At 43.6% G+C, this 14,279-nt stretch overlaps 3 protein-coding genes across 7 annotated transcripts in view; 2 read left to right on the top strand and 1 right to left on the bottom strand.

Moving 5' to 3' along the window:
* The window catches only part of KIF24 (kinesin family member 24), a 33,244-nt gene extending 28,308 nt beyond the window's left edge, over positions 1-4,936 (bottom strand). The window contains exon 1 of one of the 2 annotated variants that reach the window (XM_052777588.1): positions 4,884-4,936. The gene's annotated coding sequence lies outside the window, so the exon portion shown is untranslated. Of the gene's footprint in view, positions 1-3,323; positions 3,593-4,883 lie in introns of those variants that run through there. The other variant, XM_052777587.1, reaches the window with a different exon arrangement.
* A 133-nt stretch (positions 4,937-5,069) lies between these two features.
* NUDT2 (nudix hydrolase 2) lies at positions 5,070-11,546 on the top strand. 4 transcript variants are annotated; one of them, XM_052777135.1, is made up of 4 exons: positions 5,164-5,180; positions 5,911-5,964; positions 6,584-6,741; positions 10,616-11,546. In XM_052777135.1, the coding sequence occupies exons 3-4, from the start codon at positions 6,609-6,611 to the stop codon at positions 10,927-10,929; spliced, it is 447 nt and encodes a 148-aa protein (XP_052633095.1). In that variant the 5' UTR covers positions 5,164-5,180; positions 5,911-5,964; positions 6,584-6,608; the 3' UTR covers positions 10,930-11,546. The 4 variants fall into 4 exon arrangements, with proteins under 4 accessions (XP_052633096.1, XP_052633095.1, XP_052633094.1 ...); XM_052777134.1 differs by lacking the exon at positions 5,164-5,180 and adding an exon at positions 5,188-5,350; XM_052777136.1 differs by lacking the exon at positions 5,911-5,964 and having other exon boundaries at positions 5,070-5,180.
* The window catches only part of LOC128136851 (myogenesis-regulating glycosidase-like), a 34,653-nt gene continuing 27,005 nt past the window's right edge, over positions 6,632-14,279 (top strand). Inside the window, exon 1 of the mRNA XM_052777131.1 lies at positions 6,632-6,741. The gene's annotated coding sequence lies outside the window, so the exon portion shown is untranslated. The remainder of the gene's footprint in view (positions 6,742-14,279) is intronic.

The following is a 14,279-nucleotide window of genomic DNA, read 5'->3' as shown; positions in this document are numbered from 1 at the left end:
CACTGGTATGTAGGTGGGCTCATTTAATATATATGTAATGTAATTCCGAATCTTGAGGTAAAGTCAGAACCACTGCTGGGATTGTTAGATCCTAGGAGGGGGAAATCAAAATTGACAAAGAGGAGAGCAAACCCAAAGATCAGAGAGGCTAAGACACACGTGCAAAGGTTTTCACAAGCATTCACAATTTGCTAACTTCTCTAACAGATAAAATTCTACAGGAACTTCAGACTTCATTTAAAGAAGGGTTATGTTTTTGAAAAAATGCCTATCTTACATAAGGTAGCTTGAAGTATAGAATCAGTACAGGTCCTGTGTAACTGTCTGTATGCACCACCATGAGAAACTACTTTTGTTTGATGAAAGGAGCAGCTAGAACACAAAGCCAAGACACCAATCTCAGTACTGAGAATCTGTTAAAGATGAAAACAATCCAGCAAATTTCTTTTGTCTATTCTCACTCTCTATCCTAGATTACACCTACATCTTTATATATGCTTAAGTTAAATACAGAGTGGCCAAAGACCAGTGCAAGAACTAATTCAGTATTGACCTCTGTTTGAACTATAGTGTTGGACACAGGAGAGAGAAGAGAGGACAAAAGAGAAAAAAAAATGGAGACACTTCCCAAAACAAGAGCAGCAGACAAGGGGAGAGAACTAAGAATTTTAAGGTCAAGGTTCTAATTAAAAATTAAACAAAATATATTTAAATAGCTAGAAATGATTGTAGAGACAGGTTTCCATTATCTGGGGTAACAAGGGAGTAGGATTCTCAAAATACAGAAAATTCAAGTAATATAGGTACTGCAGAACATACGAGAAGTTTAGTACTGAGACATGTAAGCAGCTCCACAGAGCTTATTGGCTAAGGCTCTGTGCCATATGAAAGCAACTGATTGGCTTCTTAATGAGAGCTGGCCCAGGAAGTAATAGAACTGCTTCTGCTTCCCCAGATATATTAAATCTTACTGGAAATAAGTGGTTTCAGGAGAGAAGTCCAGTGTCTCTCCATCCATGGCACAGCAATTTCACAGCCTAGGAAAACTGAACATTGACAAATAAAGGAGTAACAAATTAATTAACCATGGAAAAAAATAAACAATTGTCATGGTGATGGTTTCCAGCATTTCTGATTACTTCAAAACTCAAGAGTAGACAATTTTCTAAAAGATTTGGTCTGGTTCATACATGAGAGAATTCAGGGGAAACAGCTGTTTTCAGTGAAACCCTTCTGGCCTTTTAATTGGCGATGCTCTAAAAGAAAGGAGCGCCTTTCTCCTCATTAAAAGAATACTTTATTTGTCCAACGCTGTACAGTTCTTTGTGTCAGAAGACACTGTTTCTAAAACAGATATGTAATTTTTCAACATTAATTAGCTTTGTAAAGAAATAAGAGTAGTATTGGTAGATTTTCAAGAAGCCTAAATTTTTAATGATAATGCCATCTTCTGGCAAAAAAAGAGAAGACTTTTACTTTTTTACAATAAAAGCCAGCACTACCTCAGTTATTGTCAGGATCTAATTCTGTTTGTTCACCTGAGAGAACACTGTGTCCTGGGGCAGAAAAATATAACATTCTTCAGTGTAGTAACATGACGTCAAAGCCCAGGTCTTGTTCCCTGCAAAGCTATGAGTGGCTTCACTGAAAACAGGATTGAGACAAAAGCTTAAGAATTCTTAAAACAGCTGGATATAACATATTTTGCGGCAGAAGTGAGTCAGTATGGAGGTGTAATTCTCCATGAGCACCCAGTTATAAGGTCAGATAGTCTCAGGCCTAAGAAAAACTTTTCACTCAATCTCTATTACAACATCACTTGTAATGCTTCACTGTTCAGTGGTTGCCCTTCTCATTTTATCTGGCAGACAGACTCAGCTACACTTTGAAATTTTCACTTTATTCTCACATAAGGGACCTGCTTTGCCACTGACAAAAAGATGCTGAAGCTGGTCAGTGAAACAGTGAAGTCAACGAAGTCCAGAGCATCTTTACTAATACACAGGCTAGCAGCGAGGGAGAAACAGTTAATGGTGATAGACCTTACTACTGGAACATGTGAGATGTCTGAACAAGGGACTAGTCAGCCTATCATCTTTATGTGGCAAACCTGAGTTCTCTACAACTCTTTATGCAAAGAAGTTTTACAAAGATCTTAAAAGGCTGCCACATGCTGGTAATGGATAAGTACTTATCGTAAAAAAGCATTAGAATTTTTTATAAGGGGACCAACTCAAAGCACAAAATAAGATCACAGCTTGTCATCAGAGAACTCCTCCTTTGTTTAAGTAATAGAGGTGTTTTAAAGGTCATAAAGCTGGGGAAAAACAAAAACTCAGGCGTAAACAGTAGTAATGAGTGTTTACATTTTACATATTCTGAAGAAAATTAACTTACCACAAAATTATGCTCTAGGACCTGATCCTCCATTTTAAAATGCTTTTAATTATTAATTAGCTCTTACACAGATCTTCTCATTCTCAATGCACTTTTCAAAGTGGAGAAAAGGCTGGCCTTCAAAGATACTCAGTTAGTGTCAGTCACTATGCATAAAATAAATCACGTAAAATCCCTACATAGACTATTTTAAGAATAAAGCAGCCTTAGGCCACTATATCTTGATCCTTATTAACCTCTGATATATTAAAGATCTCAGTGCACTGTTCACTTGAATAACACTCACATGACCTGTTATCCCACTGTAGCTCACTCACATCTACCTGACAATTTTAGCTGACTTCCGCTGATAGTCCTGAGTGCCACCACCAAGACAGGACGCAAGTATCACTATATCTGTATTTTAAACTAGGGAAATTAAGTTGTGGCAAAGTGAAGAAATCTTATGTGGCACTCCTACAAATGCAAATTAATGCAACTATACATTTAATCCCACAAATAATCTAAGATAATCATTCTGAATCATAAACTCTGGTCTGATCATGAAATAATTTTATTAGGCACAATCTTCAAGAGTATCTGATAAACAATAAATGTTAACCAGTGTACAAAACCTAAACAGCACCTTGTTTTCCTGCCTATCACTTTGTATTCTGTAAATAATTTTCCTTTACAAGTACCTTATAAGAACAAAAGTTAAGAACTTAAAAAATTTGTAAATGCATGTAGCAGGTAGGTACGTTTCCTCTCCTGACCACAACTATAGCTGTGTATTGTACTCATTACTTGTAACCATATTACTCCAAACAAGTCTTCCACATGGGCTTTGCCTGTGCCAAAGCGTTTGCTGGTTTTTAAAGCATAGAAGCAGAAGACCAGAACAAAGCCAATCTGGCAATCATATGATCAAGAAGAGGGAGACTTACCAACTCACGCCACCAGTCATCCATTTTTATTTCTTATTCATCTGAACATTAAGCTCTTTTTTAACTGTGATCCAAAGCCAAATCTGAGTTTGCCCTCCAGAAGTGAATGGCTAATTTGCTTTTCCAGAGCACCACACAAAATGCTTTGCCTTTAATCATTCTGACCCCGTTCCTTGGAAACTAGGTTATTCCTGTGAAGAATGAGGTCAGGGTGTGGTAGCACTTTTATAAACACAAGCTCCATAAGAGAAAACCTGTACTGTAACATGAATTTATGACTTTAGTTTAATGCAGTAGTTAGGGATCTATGAAAGTGTGTTTGACGTTGCAGCAGATCCCTTTGTAAGATCATAGGATTACACTATGCAACTCCCTGTGCACGTACAAAATACGGTATTAAATATTCTGTTGCTCATTGGAACAACTGTTGTAGCAGCCTGTTTTGAAGACACGAGGAACAAAGTTGAATACTAGCAATAGATAACCATGTATAGTTTCAGTATAGTAAAAGTAATGAGAGAGGAGGGAATACTTTTAACGTTAAATGACAACTATTTTACAGTTGGACCATGATGCAGGTCTTCTCCCTGCAGCAACACTCCTACTTCCTTTGCTACTTACTGACATACCTACTAGGGAGTTGGTTACTAAAACTGCAATGCATTTCATTGCTCTTTAAAACAGACTGAAAAACAACAAATAAATGTTGGAGGGCTTGTTTTCCAACAGAGTATTTTTCAATTGGCAAGAGACTGCTATTTTTTATCATCAGCCCTTCATACTAAGTATAGTCTGGTGACCTCAGCAGAAGAGACTCCATCCTACAGCTGATCCCCGACAACTGCTTAAAACAACAGCTGTGTGGAAACGGGAAGTGTCTAATATTCAACCGCACACTAAGAAAATAATCTACAAGTTATATTGGGATGCTGATTATTTGAAGATCGTGCCCGAGCTTCTCCTGCCAATAAGATTTACCAAATGGCTTTCAAAATTTATTTTATAATTGTATCAAAACAAACCGCCGCGCATCTGGAATTACACTGTACGACTGAGGGGGGACGTGGTTACTGAATTTAGACCCGTAGGGATTTATAGCTTCCCTCACCGAATTTAGTCCCAGACTGAGGAACTGTACAGCTTCACCCCTGGAAGAAGGGGCGTAGGGCTGAGGCGGGGGCCTCGCACCCAGCCGGCTGCCGGTACCCTCCTGCAGCAGCCGCCTCGCCCCCGCACCCCACCGTGTGAGGGCTCTCCTCTCATCCTTCCCCGTTCCACCCCGGGGTTTTTTCCTCTTTTCCCCGCACACATCGGGGCCGGGCAGGGGCCCGAAGGAGGGGGCGGCCCAGCAGACGGCACCGCAGCCGGCTCGGGATCCGCGGCGGGACGGGACGGGGCTGAGGGAAGCCACGGCGCTGCCCCGCCACCCGGGGAGGGTGACGGCCCCGGGACAACTCCCCCGCTGCCTCGGCGCGGCCGTCCCCTTCACCTCACGGCAGGCGCCCCCCGGCCGCCAGCCGCCGCGCCCTCCCCCCCCCCGCGGCCCCCGCTGCCACTCACCGGCGCTCGGCAGCGGCGACTAGGCCGCGTCTCCATGGCAACAACGCTTTTCCCGCTTCAAACGCTGGCGCGCAGCCTCTCGCCCGCAGCCAGCGAATAGGGCGAGGGAGAAGCGCAGACGGGGCGTGTCCCGGCGGGGAGAAACCAATCCAAGGTCTCGGCGGAGCCTAGAGTACAGGCGGGAGGGCGGGACGAGAAGGGGGAGGGGCTCCCGCCAGCGCCCGTGCCGCTGTGATTGGTTGAGACTTCTTTCACTCGTACGCCGCGCCCCGCCTACTCTCCGGCCCGGAAGCGGAGGTGAGGGCGGCCGCGGTGGGGGTGACCGGGTCCCTGAGCCTCCGTGTCCGGCTCCTCCAGTGTCCCTGCCTGCACCGGGGGGGGTGGTACCCCGCTGCCATGGCAACGGCCGGAGGGGCCCGGTCTCCCCCGGGCCGCCAGCCCTGGTCCCCCCGTCCCACCTCGGCCCGGTACCGGCAGGGCCCTGCCCGCTGAGAGCCGGCCCCTGGGGACACGGCGGGGGGCCACCCTCTGCCGGAGGGAGGGAGGGAAGGGGTGCCGGGCGGGCCTGGGGGAGGTTTGTCCTTCCAGGCTCCGGCGGAGCGAGCTTGGCGTTCCCGGGCGCGCACGGGAGGGGGTGCTGGCCTCCCGCCTTGGGCGGCCTCCTGCCTCCAAATCAGGCGGGGTCGGTCCCTGGGCTGCCCGGGGGTTTGGTGGCTGGCAGTAGGGGTGGGTTATCTTTGGCACGGCTGGTCAGACACTGATTGAGGCGGTTAAAGAGGGGTTAACCGAGAGAGCTGGGCGCCGTCCTGGGGCTTGGTTGGTGGGGAAGGGCTCTGTGGTGTGGTTTCCCGGTTTGGAAACTGGAGGTGCCACTGGGCATCTCGGGGAAAAACAGTGTTGTGTAAACGTATTACTTACTGAAATGCGCGGCTCCGTCAAAATGCAAAGCTTTGCCTGGAACTGGGAATCGCTGTATTCTTTAACATGGATTTCTCATCTCCATTGCTTTCTCTCTTTTTCTGTGTAGGACCAGTTGTCCTGGCTGCATAGCTTATTGATTATAATATTTGTCACTTAAGAGGTGTGTTCCTTTCAATTTACATCAAGTTAGTGCTTATAGCATATGCCAAGAAGCTTTTAGTTTTGTATAACAGCCTCATCTCTAGCCCAGAGAGCAGGGACCCTGTCCTTTGTCCTTCCTTTTCTCAGCTCTGCCACTGGCATCTTGAGGAGTTCTCTGCTGCAGGGGATCTATCTTGGACAATCATTTCTCTATGTCACTTCCAGTAACGTTGAGGTATTGTCTTTGCACAGGGCCTTTGAATTTTTGCAGTGGAAAAGCTTCAGACTGTTAATTGGTGGCTTTCCTCTTGCTTTGTGATTTTTTTTTTTTCTCCCTACAGTGTAGTTTGTAATATATCAGCAGCAAAGAAATGTCATGCAGGTCATATTTCATGCTTCTTGATAACTTTTTCTTTTTAAGCTTTTATACAGGTTCCTGTTTCCTTGTTTTAAAAGGAAAGGACTCAATTTTTTTACAATTCAAATATAGTTAATAGGATGCATTTTAATTGTGTAGTAACTCAAAGGGATGGACGATTTAGTGCACGCTGAGATATGTTTGCTGGCTAAGTACAACTAGTCTGTTTGAGCTCCACATTGTATGTTGTTCCTGCTTGATCCTCTGTGCTCTTCCACAGCTCTCCGTGCAGTTAACAGAGGGGCATGGCTGTGAGAGCTTGTGGCTTGATCATCTACAGGAGGCTGCAGTCAGCACCATCTTCTAAGGTCACTGACAGTATTGAATACCTCCTCCTTCAGACATCCTATGGGACCCACCACTGGACCCCACCCAAAGGTGATGTTTATTCTGATAACAACACACTTCAAGATAGTTTGTGTTGGGAGTGAGTGAGATTATAGACTGAACTTCGGCAGAATGCTGCTAAAGTCAGCTTTGAGGGGCAGTTAATCAGTTGACAGTAACCACTGATTGTGCTGTTTGTGCAGCTGAGTGGGGAGTTTTGTGGCCAAAATTCTTTGCAAATTGTGACTGTATAAACTATTGGGCACAACTGATTGGGTTTGGGGCAGGGGGGCGGTGTCACCCAATCGTGCTCCTCAGATATCTGATGTTTCTGGCAGACATTGAACAGGCAACTGAAATTAGGTAACTAGAGAAATTTTTACCTTCTCGCTCAGGTCTGACCCTCCGCCAGATAGCGCTGCTGCCAATGCACAGTTGTTTGACCCATGTATAAACAGAAGGGTCACAGTTTGCAGCGCAACATTAGAAGGTAAACTGAAATCGGTGATGATTTACTTTAAAGCGCCTTTCTTAAAAAGACACAGGAATTTCTTTAAGTTCAGGAATTACTGATGAAGAGCACATGACTAATGCAGCAGAGATGAGAGGAGCAGCTGGGAGAAGTAACCTTATCAGACATCTTCACCTAAGCCATCCTTGCTCATCAGTGAGGCCCCAAAGGAGAAGACAAGCCTGGTGCCCCAAGACATGTAACAACACCTTGTCTGTAAAGACACATGACAGAGCCAGTGTTTGGTAGTACATAGTCACAGCCCTGGTACCAGCAAAAGCGCAGCACAGAAATACTTCATGTTCCTTGTAGATGTGCTTACCCTCTGAGATTTCTTCCTGCTAGTATTTACTTCCTGTTTTGTAAAATGCAGCGCTTTTAAAGCATACTGCAGGAGCAGTTTGTAAACAGGAATTTGCAAATTGGAAAAAAAGCTCGTAACAGCATCAGCTACACTCTCCTATTAAGGGAAAGAACAAAACTTTCCAAACCTCCCCCTTTGTCCACCTCACCAAAAGCCTAAGGGAGTAGAGTTTGCAGCCTACTGGAAAGCTAAAAAACATCTGCTGGGACATGATTGGTTGTTGTGAGAGGAGAGACCCATGTGGAAAGGTTCATTGGGAGCACAGTAGTTCTGGACAAGTGTTTGAAAAGACTCGTACGCATTTCAGTAGGGAGTGAAAAGACTCATAGGCGTACATCTCACGCACTCAAAATCACAGAATCACAGAATGGTTTGGGTTGGGAAGGGCCTTTAAGGGCTATCTGGTCCAACCCCCCAGCAGTAAGCAGGGCCATCTTCAGCTAGATCAGGTTGCTCAGAGCCCCTGACCGTGAAGGTTTGCAGGGATGGGGCATCTCCCACCTGTCTGGGTAACCTGTTCCAGTGTTGCAGCACCCTGATGGTAGGAAATGTCTTCCTTGTATCTAGTCTGCATCTAGCCTCTTTTAGTGTAGAACCGTTGCGCCTTGTCCTACTGCTACAGGCCCCATGAAAAAGTCTGTCCCCATCTTTCTGCTGAGCCCCCTTTAAGTAACTGAAAGGCCGCAGTGAGGTCTCAGCAGAGCCTTCTCTTCTCCAGTTGGCTGGAGAACCCCAACTCTCTCAGCCTGTCCTCACAGGAGAGGTGTTCCATCCCTCTGATGATGTTTGTGGCCCTCCTCTGGACCCACTCCAACAGGTCCGTGTCTTCCTTGTAGTGAGGACTCCAGACCTGGACACAGTATTGCAGGTGGAGTCTCGCCAGAATGGAGTAGAGGAAAAGAATCACCTCTGTTGACATATTGTTTAAGGTTTTATAGATCAAAAGGCACATAAAAAAGCCACAATCTGATGGCAGCCTTTAGTAGTAGCTTGGTACAGATTTGGGGGTAATAAATGAAGGGGAGCTATTAAATTATATATTCTCTGCGATATAAGTGGTCTTCAAAGGCAGCATCAGGTTGTGCAATGCAGTAACATAACTTGTATATGATGCAGACATAGATTTAATGTCGCAGGAGCCAGAATGAGAAGTTGTAATCATCTGTCCAAGAGCACGCAAAAGGCAATTTACAGCTACAGCTGTACACTGGTATTTTAAATGTACCCTAAGCAGCTGCAGCCCTTATGGGATTAAACTGGACTTGCTTGGATCTCCCCACATGAGCTTCCTGAGCCTCATCTATGCTCCTAGAACTGTGACTTTAAAATTGTCGAGGCTGATGGGAAGGGGGTGTGGGGTTCACTTTCCTCCTCAGCATATTGGAACTGCATTAGTGCAACGGCTGGGAGGATCTGAAATCTGTGGTCTAAGGTGCTGCCAGCAGTCCTTTTTCCACCTGGTAGGTAGACTGTACTGCGCAAAGTTGGAAACTAAGTAATGAGCTCAGTAATGAGCTTAGATTTGAGGTTATCAACAGCAGGGTGAGGTGATTGCCTTTTGCTGTGCTGGAGAGCACGACGTTGCACTGGTGTCCTTTGAGTTGAAACTGAATCTCAGCCCCCCAGCTTTATTGCTACCTCAACTCTTTGCACATTTGGCAACTATGGATGATGACTCTCATAAATAGTGGGTGCTTACTGTTCATGGATGTTCTTTGGGCATTTGCTGGGGGATTGTAAAGGTAATCCAGCTGTGCAAGGCCAAGTGGATTCTGTTTCTCAACTGTTAGTAATAAGTCCCAGCTATGGAAATACATACTTCATCAAAAAGGAAACAGCTTGACTTGCAGTGCTGAGATTCAGGGGGAAAATATTTTTACTTAAAGCCTCAGCGTATTTGATCTCAGATATCCGAGACGTCAAGTGCAGCATCAAATGCTGTTTTCTACACAGTTGCTGCTTGAAATAGAAGTGTATTTCACATTTGAGATGATGTCACGTTTTAAGTAAGAGGTGTTTAAGCTGATATGTAGAAAAAGAAGTGAGTGAGAGCTGTTGGGAAAGCAAAATGGATTCCCAGATACCTCAGTTCTAGTACTAAAGGGTGGCTTTGGGTTCCTGGGCCCTGAGGAAGGATTTCTCTCTCTGACGAAGTTACGGCTATTTGCAGCCAGCCACACAGAAAATAGTGACACAGGGGCAAAATAAAGCTTAACCTTTTTTTCCTCTTGAAGCCTCCCAACTCCTGCTATGTTGCTTTTTTGAGATCTTGCTTGGGTTGTTCTATTTATGTTCTGGTCTGGAGCTTTCATGAGAAAACCAAATCTGACATTTCTCAACAAAAGTACAAACAGCTGGGGATGTGTTATATTTATCCATTGTTTGTAATGGCACCTCTCATTCTGAGCAATGTAAAATAAATGATGTGTCCTAGGAGAACTACACAGCTGGTGAAAGGACTGGCTTTTAGGCTTGCTGCATTTCAGAGGGGAATATGGGAGAGAAATAAAAATACCCCTAATTGCCTAATTGAAACTCACCTTTTAAATGGCATTTGTTGGTGCCTGGTCCCGTTGTTTCTGGGCTGTTGGCATGAGTAAGAGTTTTGCAGAAATGAGCCTAAAGCTTCTGTGGGAGGGAAGGGTTGAGAGAGGACTAAGACTCTTGCAGATGAGCAGTCTCCCCTCTAGCTGGATAAAGGAAAAACATTCATGAGGCACTCAGTCCTTAGTATGATCTAAGGTGGAACATTACGGGTGCAGAGTGCTCCAGAAGAGGAGAGGAGGACTGGGAAGAAAAGATGCGTAGTGCTGACAGGCCACTGGGAGTTTCAGAAGATGTCAAATAAACAACAATCCTAAAAGCCACGAGACAAAGACAAATCAAGACGTAAGAGTTGGAAAAGCAATCTTTGTTCTCCAATTTCCATTTGATTCTGTATCAGCTAGAGTGTACTCTCATCTCTGTCTCCCAATGTTTCCTAGTTGTCAACTGAATAAACAAAATCTGAGTTTCCTTCTCAGAGACTTACTTTTTCACCTTCTTAACAGGCCACGTGGACCCAGGAGAGGATGACCTGCAGACAGCCTTCCGGGAAACACAGGAGGAGGCTGGTCTGCAGGCCAGTCAGCTCACCCTCATAGAGGGGTACAAGAAAGAACTGCACTATCCTGTCCGTGGCAAACCTAAGACTGTCATTTACTGGCTGGCAGAAATGAAGGACTGTAACACAGAAATCAAGCTCTCGGAGGAGCACCAAGCTTTCCAATGGCTGAAGCTGGAGGATGCTTGCAAATTTGCAGAATATGAAGACATGCAAGCTACGCTGAAAGAAGTGCATCAGTTTCTCTGCTCCAAAGAATAAATGCTTTTGTGAAGGATAAGGGGAATTTTTGAAGAAGCATGGCCTGTGGTTTTTGGTTTGTTTGGGTTTTTTTTTTTAAACCAGGAGAAGAACTACATGGCTGCAGAAATACAGATTTCTTTTTTTAAATCTATACAAATTCAGTGAAGAGCTTTTAAAGAGCTTGTGTCTCCCCTAACTAACGCAAAAAAGTGTGGTCTGGTTGAACCGTGAGCCAGAGATCTCTTAACTGAAACCCAGAGCTAACAAAGACTTCCTCTGTCCCTGTCATCTTTTCTTGTTCCTTTTTTTTTTTCTTTGAAGTGCTGAACAACCACGCATATTTTTGAAAAATCAAACACTTGATTTTTCTTGACTTGCTGATGTAGAACTACAGAATTGAGAAAATGAGCATATGGAGATTTTTAATAACAAAATGTTTTACTGCAGAACTTGCACCTTGCATTTCAAATGGAGAAGCAGTACTGTTCCCAACTCCTCCACTGATATGCTGTGATAACTTGTCAGATCATTTCAGGTCTTGTTTGTTTGTATCATGAATTTATGTACATCACTAACGTACTGTTATGAAAACATTTTCCATCCAAAGAGTCTTAGTAAACAGTTAATGTACAGTATTTAAATGGTAAACTTGAAGTTCTTCTTTTGCCTCTTTCTTTTCCTCTTTGCTCTTTAACAGACATCTTGGCCTACGTTATTCAGGGGGTTGGGAAAGGGAAATCTATCTGCCTAATATAGCATTTTCTGCACAGAATATCTAAGCAAATGTGCAATCTTGCTTCTGTTTGATAGTGTCTGTGTTTCTGTGCCTGCAGCCTGCACCCATGTGTGGGCAGCAGGGCCATGTGCGCTGCCAGTGTTGTGCTGTAGATACACAGGCTGGATGATTGCAGAAGCCTGCGGTGGTACCGATGAGCTCACCTGCATCAGCTTTCCTGTGGACCTCTCTTTTGTCATTCACATTGGTGGGAGCTGAGGTTGTTAGCACTCTGTATGATTATGCATGTTCAGTTAGTAATGGTTCATAATCTTTTGGATGTTTTGGTACATAAATACCAAAAAAGCATGATGGCATTATTAAAATTTTTAGGTGAAGAGTGAGATTTCTGAATCCCGGGCAGCCCTGGGGGAGAACAAGTGTCCCTTCTTCCCTACATCTCCTCCAGTCTTTACTGCTTAGTCACTTGGACCTTGCAAAGCAAATAAGTGTATGAGAAAGTGGGTTCTACTTCCACTTTGTCTTCCTCGTTGCTGCAGGAGTGAAGCGAGGGTCATCAGCATTGCATCAGCCCTGGAGAAGACTTGCAATACCAGAGGTGCAGCATAGCTGCGCTGAGAAATATGGGCAGTAGTTTACTATTGTGTTAACTCTCCAGTTACGCAGCCCTCATCCTTCGGTGCAGCGTACATTAATAATGTTAGTACCAGTGTGACAGTGGTGTCTTGCTCATCACTCTGTTATCTTCCTGTAGACTGATTTATAAAAGCTCCCTTATAGTGTATCTTTTTTGTGTGTGTGTGTGTATATACACACTCACATATACACAGATGCACTATAGTGCATACACAAGGATGCACTGTAAGGGCGCTTTTAATATATATACACACCCATAAACAATTACAGTGCTCCTCCACTTTACAGTCAGTTTTTATTTTGTTTATGAACACTGTTTACAAGCACTGCATTCAGGTGATGGCAGAGAGTGAACAGCACATAGGTTGTGTGATTGCTCTGAGTGTTTCTCAGCTAGCTTTAGAGCAGAGGATGGAAGGTGTCTCCCACTGTCACCTGGTCCAGCCCTAAGGCAGAATCAGCTATTTTGGAGTCTTCCTTTATGGATGATGTTTGGCTAATGTGCTTTTTAAGACCTCTTGTTATAAAGACTCGCACCTTCAGCTCCTCTGTCCACACCTTGGAAAATTTGGTGTCTAGCATTTGATGTAGGTAAACCAGTGAGAAGTAACTAAAAGATAACAACCAGTAAAAGAGAGGGTAAGAAAATAGTTAAAAGCCTGTGCTGCTTCACACTCTTATCTTTCATTATTGTTTGAGCTACCATTTAATCAGTGCTATGTAAACAATGGTGTTACTGCCTTCATGTTTATGAGCAAGATTAGCATATTAAGTATGAATTATAGAGTCATTAACAAGTCATCTGTTTTGCCCATTCAGCAGTAGTGAACATAAGCACTTGTTGCTTTGGAAAGCACAACATTAGCTGAACTCCAAGTATTTGCATTGTAATGGCACTGCATACATAGTGTTCCCAAAGTGTGTCAGTGTTTTGGAGGGTAACAAGTGCTGTAAGGTGATGTGCTCCTTGGACAAAATTTCAAAGGCGGGCATCTTAATTGTGGTAGAAAAATGTACAAGGGATGTAGCTGTGATAATTGGTGAGGCACTGCGTGTGCATTTTGAGCAATTTATGTAGAGATTGTATTCCTACAGATTTTGTGTGTAAAATGGTGCTTACGCATTTTTAAACTTGACCTGAAGGTCTCTGGATTTGTCTTAAAGTGGAAACACTGGAAAATCAGAATTTAATTCTGACTCTTGTTAGTGTTCACTGCTCACTGGTGAAGAAAGAGTTCTTCCTCTGCCCATGTCTAGTAGTAAAATACTTTCCCAAGGAGTGTGTGGGAAACCCTCCAGTAAATAATTACGGAATAATCTGCCCGGGGAAGACATTTCTTTCCAACCTCTATGATTTTTATGCCCTGAACCAATAAGGTTTGTATTTTCTTTCCTGAGAACAGCTAAGCTTTTGGTCATAATAGTATCTCGTGGCAGTTAACTTTTTATCAGGCTGTGGATCTATGTTTAAAAATAAATTAAAAAAAAAGAAATCAGAGACTTTAAATTCTCTGGAGACCTTACGTCTGCCTTACATTAAATAAAAACAAACTCTAGAGAAGTACAAGCTCCACTGAAATAGCACAACAACTTAATTTAGGTAAAGTGAAAAGTGTTAAGTTTAAGTCTGAGTAAGAGACAGGTTAGGATATGGTTTCCCTTGCTCTACTGAACAAATACACTGATGCAGCTCATACTTGTGATTTCCTGGTGTTAGTATTTCTTTCTCCAAATAATTCCTGATTTATAGCCATGATTACGGTTTACATCATCACAAGATCAGCGAGAAGGAAAGCATAAATTCATGAATATTAGGAAAGCACTAAGACATTACAGGTTTCACTGAGGAAAGATCAGGATTGAGTGTGACGGTCACAGGTAATTATGCTCAAACAAGAAGTGTAAAGGCTGAAAACAGTGCCTTACTCCCTTCTAGAAAAAAACTGTATTACTGCTCTAGATGGGAGCAAAATATATCTGTTCATCGACTATTCCA

The sequence above is a fragment of the Harpia harpyja genome, chromosome Z (genome assembly GCF_026419915.1).
Source record: "Harpia harpyja isolate bHarHar1 chromosome Z, bHarHar1 primary haplotype, whole genome shotgun sequence".
NCBI classification, from domain to species: Eukaryota; Metazoa; Chordata; class Aves; order Accipitriformes; family Accipitridae; genus Harpia; species Harpia harpyja.
Note: the sequence above shows the minus strand (reverse complement) of the source record. Positions and strands in the feature narration are given on the sequence as shown.